Source organism: Rhineura floridana, chromosome 8 (assembly GCF_030035675.1).
Source record: "Rhineura floridana isolate rRhiFlo1 chromosome 8, rRhiFlo1.hap2, whole genome shotgun sequence".
NCBI lineage: Eukaryota > Metazoa > Chordata > Lepidosauria > Squamata > Rhineuridae > Rhineura > Rhineura floridana.
In genome coordinates, this window is record NC_084487.1 from 45079259 (window position 1) to 45099759 (window position 20501).

The window sequence follows — 20501 nt, forward strand, 5'->3', positions numbered from 1 at the left end:
GTCAAAATAGGCAGCAGTACAGTAAGTAACTTAGCTGCCTCTGTATACTGATATACTGATATATAACCCTGTACATGAATATATCAACACACCAGATCATCATCATCATCATTAATTGAATTTATATCCCACCCTTTCTCTTGAAGGAACCCAAGGTGGCAACGTACACAAAATAATCCAACAATAAAAAAGACACTAAAAACAGTTAAACATTCCAGAAGACAATTACAATTAAAATTTCCTAAAACATAGTTTAAAATATTATAAAATACAGTTGAAATATCCTAAAACACAGCTTAAAACCATTATTTCACCAGTGATCTTCAGGTTGCCAGGAACAGTCTTCTTCAGCCATCAAATGCCTGGGTAAACAGGAATGTTTTCAAATTTCTCCTGAAAGTTAATAATGATGGGGACAGATGCACCACTCTAGTGTATTTCCAACCTTTCTCTTTCAAAAGGCTGTGAATACTACTACTACTACTACTACTACTACTACTACTACTACTACTACTAATAATAATAATAATAATAATAAATGTCTGTAGAAACACTAATTGAGGGGAGGGAAGTTTGAAAACACACCTACCTGTGTGTACAGACAACAATGCAAACATATTAGGAAATAAGTCCCATGGGACTTCAGAGTAAACCTGCTTAGGACTGAGCTGTGTGTGATGCAATTAAGTGTGCATGTGTGTTGGTGCTATAAACCTAGCTCTTCCACCTGCCTCATCCCCTCTTCCAGCCACACACTTCATAGACAGCCTAGGAGGAGATAGCAAAGTTGACTACAGGAGGAAAGGAACAATGGTCTGTCTGATTGGTGGAGGGAGATACTGGAGCTTGGGAAAACGTTTGTTGGGCCAGACTAGAGGGAAGAATGGTAGGTGCAGGACTTGTTGAGGGATGGAAAGTGAAAATGACCAGTGGCAGGCAGGACAGGGAGTGCTTCGGAGAGGAGGAAGATAAAATAACAGAGAAGTTGCTGTGCTGCTCTTAACTGAGAAGTTTAATAACATCTCTCAAAACTTTGCCATTCCTGCTTAAGAACATGAGAAGAGCCATGTGGGATCAGGCCAGCATCCTATTCTCACAGTGGCCAACCAGATGCCCATGGGAAGCCCGCAAGCAGGATCCGAGTGCAATAGCACTCTCTCTACTTGTCATTCCCAGCAACTGGTATTCACAGGCATACTGCTTCCACAGTGGAGGGAGAACATAGCCATCATGACTAGTAGCCATTAATAGCCCTATCTTCTATGAATTTGTCTAATCCTCTTTTAAAGCCATTCAAGTTGGTGCCCATCACTACATCTCGTGGAAGCATATTTCATTTTTTTCTTTTTTGAAAAGCAAGGGTGAAGGCATATGACCAAAAATTATGCAGTTGAATTTTCCACATTTGGAGAAATTGCAGGGGTCAGCACACCCAGAGTGCAATGGATGAGCCTCACCCTGGGAAAACCACCTTCATGATCTTTAAAACATCTTAAAAAGCAATTCCAACACAGACGTAAACTGGAATAAGATCTCTACTTATAAGGCTGGTTGAAAGAGGAAGGTCTTCAGCAGGTGCTGAAAGGGGCCATTGGCCTTATCTGAACATAATTTCTTCTGGAGAACAGCCCATGAGATGGGAATTAGCACCACCTAGTGTTAGCAGGCAGGAATTGTATGTTTTTTGAGGAAGTAGCAACCCTCATGAGACCTCAGACCATTTGCTGACGAACAGCCAAAAGGATACTCCAATGGTGAGAACTTAATGCACGCTTAAAGGAGAAAGAAAATCAGACAGAAACAAAGCAAAAAACCTATACGTTAAGCAATACTACTTCCCCTTAAAACTAAAAAACAACTCAAAAAATAGAACAAATCATCATTTATTCCATGAAGCAAAACCTCAGAAAATATTGAGAATAAGACACTTATCACACATCTTACATAACCTTAACGTGAGCAAAATGAATTAAAAAACAAACTAAAAACAATATGTTACAACCTTGGGCAGCTCATTCTGTGATTACATACTTCTCCCAATGGGTGGGTCCTGATGGTCTGTTCTCCGGGAGAAATTATGTTCAGATAAGGCCAATGGCCCCTTCTCTCTTGAAAACAGCCCATCAGATGGGATGTACCAAAGCATCCAAAGACAAAAGGTGGGAACTGACCGAGACTGAACAGGAAATCACATAGACGGCCATCAGATATGCTTCAGGTATGAATGGTAACATGCTGTAGCATGCACCTGCTGAAGGCAGCTTCTGCACATGCATATTTATCTATCTGGTAGTGGAAGGTAAAAGTATTTGGAGACAACCAGGTAGCTGCCCTGCAAATCTCCAACAAGGGAGCATTGATGGCAAAAGCAGCAGAAACCACCACCACCACCCTAGTACAGTGGGCTGTAACATGTGAAGGAACAGGAAGGTGCAAAGACTGGTAAGCCAAACTAATGCAAGCTTTAAGTCAGCCAGCGAAAGTGGTGGATGATACATGTTTACCCATAGACTTTGGGTGGAATGACACAAAGAGTAATTCAGTCTGTTAAAAATCTTTTGTTCATTGAACATAAACCTTTAGTGTTAGCTGGACGTCCAGCGAGTGCCATGCCTTTTCTTGTGGATGGATTGGAGCGGGGCAGAAGGTAGGAAGAATTAGTTCTTGTTGGCGATGATACACCGAGTTCACCTTAGGGATGAAAGCTGGGTCCATATGAAGAATTACTCTGTCAACGCGGAAAACACAGAGATGTTTGGCCAAGGAAAATACATTTAATTCAGAAATTCTCCGTGCCAAGGTGGTTGCCACCAATAAAAGAGCCTTCAGCGACAGTATATGCAGAGATACTGCATTCAAAGGCTCGAACGGCGGGAGCTGGAGTGCCTGCAGGACTTTATGGAGATTCCACGTGGGGAAATGATGGACAACTGTTCAACAAGATGCAGCTGCCCCACAAAGAAAACCTTTCACAAGTGGATGAAACCCAACCATTCCTGAGGTATAAAGTGACAAGAACGAAGAAATGGCTGAGATGTTTCGGCGTAAGGTATTCACTTTAAGGCCAGTCAGAGGCCATTTTTCAAAAATTCCGGAACGTGAGGAATCTGTGCCTTAGAAGGACGTAGGTCCTTACATGAACACTACAGTACAAAGGCTTTCTGGGTTGACCGGTATATCCTTCTCATAGAAAGCTGCCGTGCTGCAAGGAAGGTATCAATTACATCTGAAGAGAACCCAGTGCTTCTCAGGACCTGGCGATCAAGCACCATGCTGTCAGTTTCAGCCACACAGGTTCTGGACGAAAGACTGGACCCTATGAGAGAAGGTCCCATTGCGGGGGCAACATCCATGGAACAGCCGTCAAGAGACAGAGGAATTCTGAAAACCACAGATAGCGAGGCCAGAATGGCACTACTAGGATCAGCTCTGCCCTCTGCGCCCATTGCAATGAGGGGCACTGGGGAAAAGGCATAAGGTAGCCCTGAGGCCAGAACCCCCCCAATGATCTGACTGCCATTGCTGAACAGACTCCAGAAGGTTGGTACCCTGTGGCACCCCACAGCACAACTGCCAGGGGGCCAAAAGACAATCATCCATGCTGTATCTGAAAACAACCCTGGAGGTAGGATTGGAACCACAGTAAAACAGTGCCTACGATATCCATCTCACAAAGTCAGCTCTGAAGCATACCATGGTCAATGGTATTAAAAGCTGCTGGGAGTTCAAGTAAGAACAACAGGGTTGCACTCCCCCAGTCTTTCTCCCAATAAAGGTCATCCATCAGTGTGACAAGGCTGATTCAGTCCCATAACAAGGCCTGAACCCAGATTGGAATGGGTCAAGACAAACTATTTTATCCAAGAGTAGTTCCAATTGCTGCACCACAACCCTCTCAATCATCTTCCCTAAAAAGGGGTTATTTGTGACTGGGCAGTAGTTGTCACAAACCAGGGTGGGCTTTTCACCAACTCTTTTAGGGCAGCTGGGACCACTCCCTCCCACAAAGTCGAGTTGACCACATCCATTCAGTCATACCTCCTTGGCAAGCTTTAATAAACCAAGAAGGGTAAGGGTTGAGTGGGCATGTTGCTGGCTGCATTGTCATAAGCACCTTGTCCACATCATTAGGCTGCATCAACTGAAACTGATCCCAAGAAGTTACAGCAGACATGGCACTGGACACCTCACTATAGTAGATGTGGATGAGGCATCAAGATTGCTATGGCGGTGAGCAACTTTACCCTCAAAGAGCCTTGCAAACAATTCACAGAGGGCTTCCAAAAGGTCTCAAATTCCACGTCCAGGAGTTGATGTTAACAGGTACCTGACAACACAGAAAAGCTCCACTGGATGGCTACTTGAGGATGTGATTGAGGCAGATAAGTGGGCCTTCTTTGCTGCCCTCTCCGCCACACAGTAGGCACAGTTATAATGTTTTACTTGTGCCTGATCAGTCTCACAGCACATCTTTCACCACTTGCGCTCTAGCTGTCATCCAACCTGTTTCATTGCCCTTGGTTTACTGGTGTTCCAAGGTGCAAACCAGGCTCCATAATGCCGGAGGCAGAGCTCAGGGGCAACCATGTTAACAGCTCTATCTACTGGAAACTCCCCCAAGGTGTTCAGGAATCTAGTAGATTCCATTAGTCTCCAGGGGTAGACCATCTTAAACTGTCCTCCCATGCAGGGCATATCGAGTCTTGAACGTGGTCTTCCAGTCATCCCTCTCCTTGATTCCCAAAAGATTGTAAGCCCCCCTCAAATCCAGCTTGGTATAAATCTTGGCTGGCCGCAGACGTTCCTTTATCTCGGAGATAAAGGGGATTGTGATCTTGTTCAACTCACGGTAGTTGTTACCCAGATGTAGCTCCCCGCTCTTTTTCTTAAGAAACAGTAAAGGTGCCCCAGCAGGTGACTGAGATGGCTGAATGAAACCCCTTTTTAGATTGGGTTCAGACAAGGAACAGATCTGTCCCAAAGGGATGTGCACCCCTGGCATCAGGTTTATAGCACAGTCATAGGGGTGGGTGGGGGCGGAACTGGTCGGCTTCCTTTTTGTCAAAGACATCCTGGTACTCCTCATACTTTTCAGGCAACATGACTCCCTCCTGCAGTGCAGCTCTGGCCAAAACGGTGGGGGAAGACTCCTTCTGTGGTTGGCAGTGTTGATGACAGTAACCTGAGGTAAACACTACCACCGCATCATCCCAGAAAATGGTGGGGTTGTGCTGAACCAGCCAGGCATTCCCAACACCACTGGAAAGCAGGGCAGGGCGGCCACATAGAATGACAGGCTTTCCATATGCCCTGGGATTTCCATCCTCAGCGTCTCTGTAGCCTTAGTAACAGTTCCCGACTTTAAGGACCGCCCATCAATGGTTTTGACAGACAAAGGCTTCTCTACTGTCTGAGTAGGCACCACATGCTTCTTAGCAAAATCCCAGTCCATAAAACTTGAGGACGCCCCAGAATCTATCATGGCGCAGACCTGGAGGCTTTGTCCCGAAGGCGGAACCAACTGGACTGGCAGGTGGAGTACTGGCTGTGATGGAAGGGGCTGGTGGCAAGGCCACTGTGCTTGCTTCACTCCCAACTCTTTGACCTCTATTAGAGCTGGGATTTGTTTTCCTGCACCGGAGCACTTTCTCCTTTGGAGGGGCACCCCCTGGCTAGATGTCCCCCTTTCCCGCAGTACAGATATAGCCCCTCGCTCCTGCGCTTCTTCCCCTCCTCTGATAGGCGTGGCCTTGCCCCTCCAATTTGCATGGGCTCCACCCCCGATGAAGCTGAAGTTCCCGTGCTAGAGGTGAAAAGGGTGTGGGGGAGTGATATGGGAGCCTGGGACCATGGGACGTTGGCCTTGCACTCCAAGTGACGACCTTCAAGCTGTCTGTCTATCTGCAACTGGATCAACTCGGTGAGACTGCTCGGTGCAGAGGCACGTGCCAGCTTATCCAGCACCTCTGCACTAAGTCCATTCTGATAGAAATACATCAAGGCAGAGTCACTGTAATCCACCTCCTGAGCTAGGACATGAAACATGTTAGTGTACACTCCCACAGAGCTTTCCCCCTTCTTTAGGGTTCCCAACTCCTGGGACACAGTCTCTTTCCACTGAGGATCACAAAACATCTCGGTCATGGCATTGACAAATGAGGTATACTGGGTCAGGACGGGATCATTCCACACCAAAAACGGAGTAGCCATTTGGCAGCTTCCCCTTCCAAGAGACTGATGACAAAAGCCACCTTCACGTCATCATTTGGGAACTCGGCTTGGCGCGCTCGCATGTACAGTTCACACTGGGCAAGGAATGTGGCAAAGTAGTCACTCTGGCCACCATAACGAGAAGGCAATGCCACTGGTGCCTTGACATGGGTGGGTGGCATGGCCACTTGAGCCGTGCCCTCTGGAGCAGCTTAGTTAAACAAGAGTTGGAGATTTTGATTCTTTAGTCAGAGATTCTGGGTTTCTACGTGGAGGTTCTGGACATCTGCATACAGGGCTTCGACTGTTCTCTGAAGACCCCCTTCTGTGCCACTGCTGCCTCCATGGGTTCTGTCATGGGAGCGTCGGCGAAGGGAGGTGGTGGCTGAGTCAAGCTGTCCTGCCCAGAGGTGACGGATTCAGACTGAGGTGAGGTGATGTCTTTTTCTCTTTTTATTAAAGTTATAGATACATCCAAAGCAGTGCACTTCATATACCTGTCTACTCTGACTCACTACTTTCCCTAACTATCCTAGCTAAGCAATCTCTGCAGTGTTTGGGGAGAGTTGACTCAGCACTTGTGCCTTGGGAGACACTGGCTTAAGTAGGGAAGGTTTTGGCTTGTAAATGGTGGCTCCGCCTGAGTTCCATCCTCTGAAAGTCTCTCTTTTTGCGCCTCCTTGCACGGGGTGAGTCTCAAGATGACCCATCTGACAGCAGGGCTTCTCTAGGTGACAGTGTGGTCTCTGGAAGCACGATGCTGATTGGCTGGGAAGTGTTTGAAGTGCCTGGCAGGAATTCCTGCCCGGGAATAGATGGCATGGGTGGAGAGTTGCTTCCCAACTGCTTGGGCGTTGGACTCGCAGGTGGGGCAGGAGCTTCCTCGGTGGAAGTGCCGGGTAAGGGAGCTTGGGGGCTGCCAGAACCCTCCCCGCTTGTCTCCCTTCCTTTTGCTCCCCAAGGAGCCTCGTCCTCATCTGACTCCCCTCCCTGATCTAACTATCCGCCTGGGACACAACAGAAATTAATCCTCTCCCTCCTTCCCAAGACTCCTCCTAAACACATGATATAAACAACAGCCCACCAACAAAACCTACCAGAAACAGTTATTCCAGTACACCTCTGAGAGAATTGGGAACAGTATTACTAGGACTACACCAGAGCCACCCAATACCTTTCACACAGGGCATATCTACTCCCTGCCCCCTGTCTCGCATCCAGGGAGGACCAGCCTTCTGCCAGTTACAGACTCTCACTCTGAAGGCATCTAATGACTTTCTGCTATCACATAGTTCACTGTGCAGGTGTCCTGCACAGGAACCACACATGCGCCTTACACCTTCCCCACTACCAATATCCTCTGGATTGGTTAAAAAAAATTAGAAGGGGATAGTGCCCTCGTAACTCCCTAAGGGACTCCCCAAGGGACGATCCCCTTCGGTGGTGACCCTGCCAGTAGTGGATCCCCCACTCAAGGCCTGCCAGGCTTTCCCCCCTAACCCAGCCAGGAGCTGATGCAAGAGCCTGCAAGATTGAATGCAGCCTCTCTCTGGATTCAGGGTCAGACAGGGGTTCCAGTCCTTACAGCACTTACCAGGGACCTCAGCTGTCTCAAGAGACAACAACCCAGGGGAGCAAGCAAGCAAGCACCCAGATGCTCAAATACTCCCAGTGCAGGCCTTCTCCAGTCCCTCTACTTTCACATTACTGGAAACATCGGGAGCATTGCTAGGTACTTAAAAGACTTGGGGCATGGGCCCATGACATAAATTTGCAAAAAAAAAAAAAAAAAAGTGCATATACACAAATTCAGATGGCAAGTGGCTGAGATCTCCTCGCCATTGAGCTTTGCTATGTGCCTAGCCACATTGTAAGCAAAAATATTTTTAAGTGTTTTAAAAGAAGGGGAAAGGGACAGGAGATGCAGGACTTGATGCAGAAGACCTGAGGTTTGGGCCACTCATATCAATGTCCCTGGGAAACATTAGGGGATCAAATCTGCCTGACAATTGATGTGCATCTTCCTTCCCACTCTCTTCAAGCAAGACTGACTCTCAGCTCTAAGCCATTCCAATGCGATCAATTGAAGGAAAGCATATTTTCCTTCTTTGCAAACTGTTTTTTGCAGACCCAGGAGTATTAAACATGACACGCTACCATGTGTAAGGTGTTTTTTTCCAAGCAGTTTTTTTAAAACAGCCAAACTACATGCAAGGCATAACAAATCTCAAAGAGAAACCTTAAGCTGCCAGTGCTGCCAATAAATGTTACTAGCACATTGAAATCCCATTCAACATAAGCTGAAAAACAGTTAGTACATTTTTGTCTCCTGATCAACATACCAGAAGGGAACATAAATTCTGGTTCCATGCCAACTAAAGTAGTAAACACTCCTTTAACTACAGTGTATTAGAGGATCTGCTTAGATCAAAATTCTCCACTGGCACTAACTCACAGGACTGGCCTGTAAATCCAAATGTAAATATAACCAGTCCCTGCATAGCATTACACCCAGGCTTCAATAACATTGCTGCAGGCAGGCCAATAGAGAAGACAACCCAACCTCAAAGAAAGGAATGATACAAAAACACCATACCAAATTCTAAAAATGATCTATGACTCACAGGAACCTGTGACAAAGAAAAAATAATCTTATTGCTGAGTATATGATTTGGTACTGAGGTAACGGAATGCTCTGTTTATGTATATGCCTGGTAAAATTAATCTGGACCATAATTTTGCTATAGTCTAGTATTCAGAAATTATGAAGAGCTTAACTTCAAAAACTATGACAATGACCTAAAATTGCTTTTAAAATAGGGATTCCTGTTCTCAAGTTGATCTGAAGAAAGGTGTAGCTGTATGTGCGTATAAGAGAGAAAAACTTGAGTCCCATACAACTATCATGAGTTCATGAACTGGGAATGGACATTAGAAAAGGTTTGATGCCCAGGTATTTAGGGTTCATGATTATATCTGTAAAGATTGTGGATTTAACCTGATTTCACATCAGACTGATGTCTCCAGTTCACTTAGCCAGTAGTTTGACCCACTGAACAACCAATGATGATTGGATGTTTATTTATAAAAGTGTATGTCACCAGTTCATACAATATACTATGGTAGTGTGCAACAATACAATACAATATAAAGCACCATAAGACAGTAAAAAACTATAATTAAAATGACTAATACAAAAAATAAACAGTTATATAGGCTTGTCTACATAAAAAGTTCTTCAAGAGACACCTGAAAGTCCAAAGTGAGGATGCCTGCTGAATCACTGCTAGAAGAACGTTTCACAGTATGGGACTGGGAACTCTAAATGTCCTAGTGGAGGCCAGTCAGGTCTCTGTAACATGGGAAAACAACTAACAGTGCTTCTCTGGATGATCTCAGCAATCAAGCTGTGATAGAGGGACTTGGGTGGTCCTTAAGGGCTCAAGTTGTTCAGGGCTTTATATATCATCTCAAGAACCTTGAAGCTGACATGATGGTATATGGGCAGCCAGTGCAGATGTGTTAGGAAAGGTGTTACATGCTGTTGGTTATCTACCCCCATCATCAGTCTAGCTGTTGCATTCTGCGTTGTTGTGCTGAACCCCCTGCTTCCTTGTGTTCTCTAGGGCATAGAAAGTGGTATGTCTTAGCCAGAATATCCACAAGTGGAAGTACTCGTTGCTGGGTGTTGATTTCAATTTAAGGTACTTTTAAAATTTAGGTATGGAAAATCTAAGGCAAAAAATTAAGAATTGAATTTGTATCCTTGTATAGCTTTACAGGGCCTGTCCAAATGAATAAGGAGTGAGCTACAGTCAGAGATTGGAAAAGTTACTTTTTTGAACTACAACTCCCATCAGCCCAATCCAGTGGCCATGCTGGCTGGGACTGAAGGGAGTTGTAGTTCAAAAAAGTAACTTTTCCAAGCTCTGGCTACAGTCACTGGAATTCATCAAAAAGTCACAGAACCTTGGTGGGTGGGCCATTTCACTGTCATGGTGGCTGTGGTGATAATGCGTCACAAGGAGAACTAAAAGTGGAGAATCCTGTTATAAAGATTTGGGAAGTGGTCTGTGACAGAGTTTTGAACTGAAATCTCCCATAGCAATCTCTGTGAAAGAGGAAAGTTAAATGGGCCTGTTACTATTCAGAGGCTAATTACAAATCTGGAGAGCCAACAGGCACAAAGGAGGATTGAGGGAAACCCAGAAAGTATCTTTATGTGACACCCCCAAAACAACTTGGCAGTTTGTTAAAGGTGCTTGCAGACTGGACTTTCAACGGCAAATGGATCATAAACATTCACTTTTTCTGTGGGCACACCAGCTTCCACACATCCCTTCTTTTTTTTCCAGGTATGGGTATTCATTGCTATTCTGCTGCCTGCCATCCACACCAGTGGGCACAGCTTGACAGAAATGTATCTGGCAGTAGCGGCTGCTGAGGGGGCATGGATAAAACTCCATTGCTTTCCTGGCTTCTCAGCACCCTGGGTCACTGCCACAAACGGAGAGGAAGAAGGGGAGGGGTGGAGCACAATGAGCTTAGCGTGCTATGGCAAGCCACAGCAGGAGCGTTGGATTGGCTCTGCTGCATCATGCCATGCTCCCCAAGCCTTGCCCCTCTCCCTCTCAGTCAATGGCAATGACCCGTGGCACTGGGAAGCCAGGACAGCAACAGAGCTCCATCTTCAGTGCCTGCTACTGGTTGTTGGGTGGTTGTTTGTTTTATTCTCTCAAGTACTCCTCCACCACCCTTCAGAACCTATTTTTGTTTTGGGCATGCATGCAGGTATTTTTGTATTTGTGTACACACATACACACACAGGGGTGAGATCCATTGTCGTTGGGTTTTAACATCTTTAAAGAAATAATGAGGTCTTGCAAAAGTGTGATATTTACTTGACTTGTATAAGGCGTGCACAAGAGTGATAAAGAGATCTTGTGCAAAACCTCATCATCATAATTATTATTTTAAAAGCCCGATGCATATATTGTGATTACAGTCTCCGAGATAATCCCTCACATTTACACCATGCAGAGATACTGAGAGAATAGCTTCTCTGATCCTGATCTGCCTTCAGCGGGCATCGATCTGAGGAAATAGATCCTTTTTATTTGATATTAGGGGCTGCAGGAAACAAAATGGCTAGGTTGTGCCCAGTTGACAAGGAAAGGGAAGTTGGAGTGTGATGATGGGCAGCACCCACGAAAACATCACCAACAAATTACACCCACCCACCCCAAACAGTCCTAATGAGCTTCCACATCCACAGTAACTGCAGAGGTACAATGGATTATTTTAACTAATTGGACTAAGGGGAAATTAAATTTAAATGTAAAAAAAAAGAGTATGCTCTGGGCTGGCATTTTGATCACAACCTATTGTGGGGATATTATAAAAAACACATGTGCACAAGAGTGGCATCAATTCCACAATAAACTCCCATCTGCAAGCAACATTGCACATTACACTAGTCTGAGGAATCACAATCAGGACCATGATGACTACTGCACTTGAGTGATGTGACTATCTTTTGACTCCACAATCATTAAGTTGCCATTAATATGGCGATTTATAGCCTGGTTCACAACCCAGTACAACTAGAGTGCTTCAGTTTAAGCAGCTGTAGCCTGATTGAACACTTTAGTTTAATCAGATTGTGGCCAAGGGTGCGAATAAGATTGGCAACTGACTGAAATTAAAACAGTCTGCAAGTGAAGCTTTTTCATGGCATGGAGATAAGCCCTGTCACCTGCTAATGTTTACAGATCAAACTTATGTTAGAGGCTAGTAAAAAATAAAAATGTCAACCCCCTAGCTGGAGGAAATTAATATTCCCAAAGAGCAAATACACTTTATCTTTTTAATACAGCTCTTGGCCTAAGCCTGCTTTTGTTGGCTCATGCTGTGGAAATGCAAATGCATGCAAGGCATTAGAATGTAGGCCACTTGAAAGAAAAATAAAACAAAGAGACTGCCCTATTCACTTGCATGCAGTCAATATGACATATAGAAATATAAAGGGAAAGGCTACCTCTCTCACACTTTTTTTGGAGAGAGGTAGCCATTCCCTTTATATGGGGCATGGCAGGGGCAATGGATGCTCTGGGCAAATCTGAGCCCAATACACAGTGCCTGTGCTCAGCCAAAACAGGTCCCCCTGCTAGTCTACACTGCAGACATGAGCAATCACAAAATACAGTGCTTGCCCATAAATTACTGATACAATGTTTGTGAACCACTTTGAACACTCTAAACTGGTGCTATATAAATGATAAGCATACTCGTCTACACCACCCAAGCAGCAGGAGCGGTACAGGACTTTCCACATGCCACATTGGTCCGACATTGAGAGGAGGGTTCCTTCCTGCATCCTGTTTTGCACTACAGCGGGACCACGAGCAAATCTAGTGCAGATGCTCTCTTGTTAGGTCTGGAAAGTATTTTGAGTGGCAGAACACAAGAAGTCATGAGTTTGCATCCCATTTCTAACAAAAGATACAGTCTGCCTAAACAGAACTTTTACATACTTGTTTGCAAATCATGTTTCATAGAGCTCAGGTGTTCAGGAAAATTGTGTAAATTGCTGATTCAAAAAACATCTTGCTTGTCACTTAAAGTCTTCAGCAATGTGCAGTTGCAGGGGAGTATTGGACACACTCTTGTCTCTGCATTTGCTTCATGTGACCTTGAGAAACTGCCCTAGAACACGCTCAAGAATCCAGGTGTGTAAAAGGGTTTCATTCAGATGAATCCATATGTAAAGGACTCCCTGGGATTAGGAAATTTGAAGTCTACTAATTTAGCGTGCTACCAAACACAGACATCATCTATCTAACAGGGAAATGATTCTAATTGCTTGGTTCCTCAGTCTTATATGCACTAATTGGAATTAAGTTCCGTTTAATTACATGAAAATTTCTTCCAAGAATATATGATGATGCTGGGTATGTATGTTCACATGAACATGTTGCATTAGGTATTTCTGTAGGATGGGTGCCTTCTGCAGTGTTCATACATTCATTGCGTACAACTGCACATTCCCCAGTTCTCCCTACAAAGTTAATATGCTTTTAATAGACTATTATGTAACACTATCCCAGATTTTTATAGGCTTTCTCTCTAGTTTAGACAGAGACACCTGGAAAGCGGTGGGATGGGCCTTGCTCATTCACATTAACAAAACATCAGGAGCAGGGTGAGATGCATATTCTCCCTAAAAGAGGGCAATCCATATATCCCCATTTTCTCTGCACTTTAACCCTGGTGAGAACTGATATGAATAAAAGCACATTCAAGGTTTGTTATATTGAATTGTTTGCATGAGCATAGCCTTTTTAAAAAAATTAAGGAGCAGAAACTGAAGCACATATTCAAAAGTTAATCTTCTGTATTATGTTCTGGATTATCCACCTTCCTCCAAACCTAAAGCGATGCAGTCACAAATGCAGGTTATAATTCCTGTTCCACAGGAAAACAACCATTGCAAAAGGGGGGGAGGATCTGATCTTTTGTTCTTTTTAATCACCCTGAATGTGAATGTCTCATCAATCTCTTCTTCCTTCTAAGCACAAGGAATAAGAGAGCTCCACTAAGTCCAACCTCTTCCAGAAAATGCCAGAAAATACGAAGATGCTTTGTTTTTCCCACAGAAGGGCAAGGAGTTTATGTGAAGCATTTATTATGCTTCTGACCTTCCCGTTCTAATGAATAAGCCATTCTAATGAACAGCATATCAGCAGTGAGCTTTTGATAGAACAGCCAGAAGGTGGCACCATTGAGCTTGAGCTGAGCAAACAGGACGGGGGGGGGGGGAGGGGGGAGAGATCGCAGCTCCTGTGCATTTCAGAATACTTCCTGAGGCTTTCTGTCCTATTCTTTCCTATCTCTGTGGTCTCAAAGTTGCTGTCTAGGAGAAGATCAGGATTCTCTGCAACGGAACAATGGTTCTCTACCACAACGTCCAGCCTGTGATTGTAGTTGGCAGAAGCCTGTGTATATGGGTCAAAAGTGATGGAAATACTGTACTTAGGTATTCATGTACAAACTGAAATAAAGTAGGCAGAATTAGAGGCTTGTTGGTGCTTTGAAATAATTGTATCCTCCATCCAAAAAAGCAACCACAACCACAAAATAAGACGATGACAGGGATTTTTTTTTCCTGATGGGCTCCTACTCTCCCCATCCCTGACAAAACTCGTTCACATTTAAAGACCTCATAACAAGCAAAAATTCAACAGCAAGAGCCAGTTGTGAAAAAAGCTTTTCCCATTGACTTTCTACCTGTTTATTATGTTTTACAGCAGGGGAGGGCAACCTTTTTTTCTATTGAGAGCCACAGTCCCTTGGGAGAAGTGAGTGAATGAGTGTGAGTGTGTGTGGCTGGCAGTGGGTAGAGTCAAAGCCAATGATGAGCAGAGTCAGTGCACTGCTCTTCTGTGTTAATCTTTTATTACTTTGTTATTGGTTGTTTTGTGGTTTTATTATATTTAATTATGGCATTTTTGTAACCCGCTGTGGAACCATTTGGTGAAGGGTGGGCTATAAGTACAGTACAAACAATGACAATGATAAATATAAGTCTTCTGGGTTAACTAATCTGGAATAAAGATCACCTTGCTGCAGTTTTTATCCTGGTTACTTTAGTTTAGGATTCCCAATCCAATGCAGTTGTACTTAGAAATAAACCCTGCTGATCTTATACTTACAAATTAGTATATACAGAGGATAATCCAGTCATGTCTCTCACCTAACCTACCTCACAGGCTTGTTGTGACAATGAAGAAGAGAGGGGGAACCATGTACACAGCTTTGAGCTCCTTAGAGGAATGGTGGTATATAAACATACTAAATAAATAAATAAATATTTTTAGTATAACAGATCACTACATCTGTTCTGGAAAGCAAGTGGAAGTAATTCCTTTCTGACTTCAGTGTGCTACACATGCGCACACACACTCAGCAGAAGCCTACCAATTTGTTCACAGACAGCTGGGGAAAAAACTAACAACATAATCCTAACTACGTCTATTCAGAAGTAACTCCCTACTGAATTCAGTGGGGCTTATGCTCAGGTAAGTGGGGTTGGGACTACAGCCCTATTTTCCCCTAACAATACAACCTGAAAGTTTTAAAACATCCATTCATTTTTGTCAATTAAAATACTGTTTCTGCCAAGTATATAGAAAGACAGGGGGAGGGGAGAAACACTTTAAAAAACCTCCAAAAAATGAGGAAATGAACAGGAAGGAAGGGATTCTGAGACGCTAGGTCAGGAGGTATCAGGGGCTGCAGTTTTCCCATCTGTGTTTTAAAGGTACAAAACTCTCTTACAGGATCCTTTATGTTGCACTGCTATGAAAGCACTGTCATCCCAAAAAGTAGAGAACAGGCAACATATGGTTAAAATATATGGGGGCAGACTCTTGTGCCTCTAAAACAGGTATGAGGAACCTGTGGCCCTCCAGATGTTGTTGGGTGTACAACTCCCATCATCCCTGACCATTGGCCATGTTGGCTGAGGCTGATTGGAGTTGTATTCCAGCAGCATCTAGACCAGCCTTTCCCAACCAATGTGCCTCCGGATGTTGTTGGACCACAATTCCCATCTTTCCTGACCATTGGCAATGCTGGCTGAGGCTGATGGGACTTGTGGTCCAACAGCATCTGGAGGCACACTGGTTGGGAAAGGCTGATCTAGACAGGGATAGGTTCCTCAACCCTCTTCTCAGGGCTGTGTGACATTCAGAAATTTGCTGGCCAGAAGTGGAACTACAACAATGAAAAAAGCTGCACCTGTTTGTTTGTCACGCAGCCTTTTAAAGGCACAGCTTTTCCCAGTTGAATTCCAACTCTGTATCTCTAATGCTGAAAAATCCCAATCAATTTCTTATTAGTCTTTGCATCTTCATATAAAACCTTCCACTTCAGCTCAGATAGGTTGCTAGTATTAAACGCACACATTCCAACCCTAGAGGGGTCCTAGGGAGAACTAAGTTATAGTTCTGTGCCCGTATAACACAAGTGGGAAACTTATGGCCCCCAACCACTTGTTTTTTCCTGAAGTAAGTCCCACTGAGTTCAGTAGGATTACTCTCAGGGACTTATTTAGAAGTAATGCCCATTTAATACAAGTACTTTCCACACTTTACAGTGAACACTTGGCAATTGGGGTGCACATGCTGTCCATGTTCCAAATTTCCACATGTTCAGTTTAATGTTGCGTAAGAATTTCCTACAAGCATATCATTTTGTGTATGTCGTTCTCTTTCTGAATAATGAAGACTCCCACCTTTCCAGGGTGTGACCTCCATACGCTCTTCATCATGCCTTCAATGTAATGTGTGAAAAGTAATCTTATTTTGGGAATGCAAGTTTAGAACCGAGGTGCAAGTTTCAGATTTGTTCAGCTGCATCCTTCCAGTCAAGTAAGCACTTATCTGTTTTTCTGTCCCTTTTAATCGGCCAATTACAATTTCTAGTTTGTGTCTCACTGGCAAATCATATAATTTAAATTGGAAAGGGATACACTTCTTTTATTTCTGCTAGGATAGCATCCATTGGATCTGGAAGTAGTAGTGCTTGAATTATTGGAGACGGAGAAGAGATAGGGGGCGTTAATAAATTCTATAAGACCCAACCCTGATTCCACACAATTTTAGTCAAACCACACATCCCCAATTGTTTTTTTTAAGTAGTAAGTAAGGGGGTTGTCAGAATATGTAAAGTGGCAGGTCCTCTATGCTTCCTGTAACTAAAGTCCTGAACTTGAGAGGATCTAACTGCACAGCCCAAGTCAACAAAGCAACAAAGACCAGGAGATCAGATGCCACCATACTCAACCAGGCACATAGCCATGGACCTAATGGAGAGATCCAGGAAGTAGTGTGGAGAGGCTTTGAATAGTGGTAGAACACATCCTCCCTCCATAGCCTTCTAAGGATACCATCTTAAAAGGTAGCATATCTGCTCCTACAATTTGAGCAGCAGGTAGGCATACTGAGTTTTCAAATATCTTATGGCTGGATCCAGACTTAAGTTGCAACCCTAACTCCACTTGTTGTTGTTGTTGTTGTTATGGGCCTTCAAGTCGACTATGACTTATGGTGACCCTATGAATCAGCGACCTCCAACAGCATCTGTCGTGAACCACCCTGTTCAGATCTTGTAAGTTCAGGTCTGTGGCTTCCTTTATGGAATTAATCCATCTCTTGTTTGGCCTTCCTCTTTTTCTATTCCCTTCTGTTTTTCCTAGTGTTATTGTCTTTTCTAGTGAAGCATGTCTTCTCATGATGTGTCCAAAGTAGGATAACCTCAGTTTCATCATTTTAGCTTCTAGTGACAGCTTGTTCTGACTCCCAATTATTTGTCTTCTTTGCGGTCCATGGTATCCGCAAAGCTCTCCTCCAACACTACATTTCAAATGAGTTGATTTTTCTCCTATCCTTTTTTTTCACTGTCCAACTTTCATATCCATACATAGAGAGCGGGAATACCATGGTCTGAATGATCCTGACTTTAGTATTCAGTGATACATCTTTGAATTTGAGGACGTTTTTTAGTTCTCTCATAGCTGCCCTCTCCAGTCCTAGCCTTCTTCTGATTTCTTGACTATTGTCTCCATTTTGGTTAATGACTGTGCCAAGGTATTGATAATCCTTGACAAGTTCAATGTCCTCATTGTCAACTTTAAAGTTACATAAATCTTCTGTTGTCATTACTTTAGTTGTTTTGACGTTCAGCTGTAGTCTTGCTTTTGTGCTTTCCTCTTTAACTTTCATCAGAATTCGTTTCAAATCATTGCTGGTTTCTGCTAGTAGTATGGTATCACCTGCATATCTTAAATTGATATTTCTCCCTCCAGTTTTTACACCTCCTTCATCTTGGTCCAATCCTGCCTTCCGTATATGTTCTGCATATAGATTAAACAAATAGGGTGATAAAATACACCCCTGTCTCACACCCTTTCCTATTGGGAACCAATTGGTTTCTTCATATCCTGTCCTTACAGTAGCCTCTTGTCCAGAGTATAGGTTGTGCATCAGGACAATCAGATGCTGTGGCACCCCCATTTCTTTTAAAGCATTCCACATTTTTTCATGATCTACATAGTCAAAGGCTTTGCTGTAGTCTATAAAGCACAGGGTGATTTTCTTCTGAAATTCCTTGGTGCGTTCCATTATCCAACGTATGTTTGCGATGTGATCTCTAGTGCCTCTTCCCTTTCTAAATCCATCTTGGACATCTGGTATTTCTTGCTCCATACATGGTAAGAGCCTTTGTTGTAGAATCTCGAGCATTACTTTACTTGAATGGGATATTAAGGCAATAGTTTGATAATTACTGCATTCCCTGGGATCCCCTTTCTTTGGAATTGAGATGTATATTGAACGTTTCCAGGCTGTGGGCCATTGTTTAGTTTTCCATAATTGACAAATTTTTGTCAAAAATTGGACAGATTCAGTCTCAGTAGCTTGTAGCAACTCTATTGGTATGCCATCTGTTCCTGGTGATTTGTTTCTTCCAAGTATTTTAAGAGCAGCTTTCACCTCACATTCTAAAATTTCTATTTATCTGGGAGTATGTTCCATTCAGTCCTCTGGGACTTACTGCTGAGTAGACATGGTTAGGACTGCAGCCTTAGTCATGCAAGAGTAGACCCATCAAAATCAGACTCAAGTTACTACCTTAAGCCCCATTTATTTCAATAGGTCTGCCCTAAGCATTAAGTCTGCATCTAAGCCTTACTACATACAACTTTATAAACAGCAAACAAAACTCATGCGCTGAATGCTACATCTCTACAGCCCTTTACTAGAAAAAAAGAGAAATAAATCTTTAAAAAGAAACAACTCAGAGGTTCCCTATTGTAACAGCTAATGAGGGCGGTAGTAGCCATCGACCCTCCAATGAGCAAAACATGTTTTTGGACTTGAGAACGTTGTTATTTCCAAGCACACCGACGACAGATATTTTTTTAAGCCCTGTCCTGCTTCATTTATAACATGTACATTGATGCCTGTCCCCGCCTCTTGTTTCGTGTATGAATGGAACAGGAAGTGAGATCTTTTGTGGGGTCTGTTTTAATTTTTTTTGGTGAGTTTCCATAGTGATGAAGGTCATGCCCCGGAAGAGAAGCAGCCATGTTGCTGAATGACCCCGAGAGCAGTGCCGGGAGTGGGAAGAGGTGGGGTCTGAGACCCTGAAACGGGACGATCTTCTCCGTGAAGGTACTGAGAATAACCGCCACGGCTTTGTGTCTCGTTCATCCCCGGAGAGTACCTGGGATCTTAGGGATGCCCCTGTCTCCGTTGTACCGCCTGGGTGGCCTGTATCCCTCTGACACCCGCCTCGTAGGTTTTAGGAGATTAGATGTGAAGGAAGAGACGTTTCCTTGACTCCTTTAACTCGTTTCCTATCAGAGCTTCCCATTCTCCTCTTCTCACATTGCACAGACGCCTTTTCGTTTTATGATACAGTGGGGGCGGGGGAGATTTGCCAAATGCCTATTAACGCCACCCCCCCCATCCCTAGGGTTCTTGTGCTGCTTGTTGCCTTTTTAAAAAAAATTATGTAGCAACATAACTATCCCCTCAACTTCACCATTAAGTTATGGTCCGTGGAAGGAAACGAATCTGCCACAGGCTGCTTTATCACATTTACTCCCTTTGAGACATCATACTTAGCTTTGTGGGATATGTGGATAGGATGTATGAAGAAAGGTTTTCCCTCACCCATCTATTTCCTTCTGGAACTTCTGTTTTGGGAACTGCTTCAGTATATCAAACAGAGTTTACTTGGGCCTTCTTTTGGAGAAGAATGAATGGATAATCTTGTGAGAGCATGTAGTGGCTAGAGCTTTACATATATTTATTTCTCATATTAGTTGATACTACATGAATCCTCTTGGATAAAAAACACAATTTGGCTAAGACTAATATTACAACCAACAAAAAGGGATTGTTTCTGTATTTGTTCTCTATGCTTTCAGTTTGCCCTCCCTTCACTCATCCTCCATGGCAGCGTGGACCCGTGAAGCAGTTCTGAACTTATATCGCGCTCTACTGCGTCAGGGACGCAACCTACGCTATACTGATCGTGATTACTACTTCGCCTCAATCCGGCGGGAGTTCCGCAAGAACCAGCAGCTTGAACAGCTCAAAGATAAGGAGAGACAGCTGGAAAAGGGCCAGCTTTTCTTGCGAAGCAAACTTGGGGGGTTGATTTAGAGACTACTCTGCCTTCCCCCCCTCCCACCTTTCTGGCCACTTTCCTTTTCCTCAACCCCA

General features: G+C 43.8%; 2 protein-coding genes across 2 annotated transcripts in view; both read left to right on the top strand.

Annotated features, from left to right (window-relative positions):
• Positions 1 to 20501, top strand: part of SYNGR1 (synaptogyrin 1) — a 229589-nt gene that overhangs the window by 203941 nt on the left and 5147 nt on the right. The window lies entirely within an intron of this gene.
• Positions 19335 to 20441, top strand: LOC133390493 (mitochondrial ribosome and complex I assembly factor AltMIEF1). The gene is made up of 2 exons (XM_061639189.1): positions 19335 to 19442; positions 20204 to 20441. Exon 2 carries the CDS (start codon positions 20229 to 20231, stop codon positions 20439 to 20441), a length of 213 nt encoding a protein of 70 aa, XP_061495173.1. The 5' UTR covers positions 19335 to 19442; positions 20204 to 20228.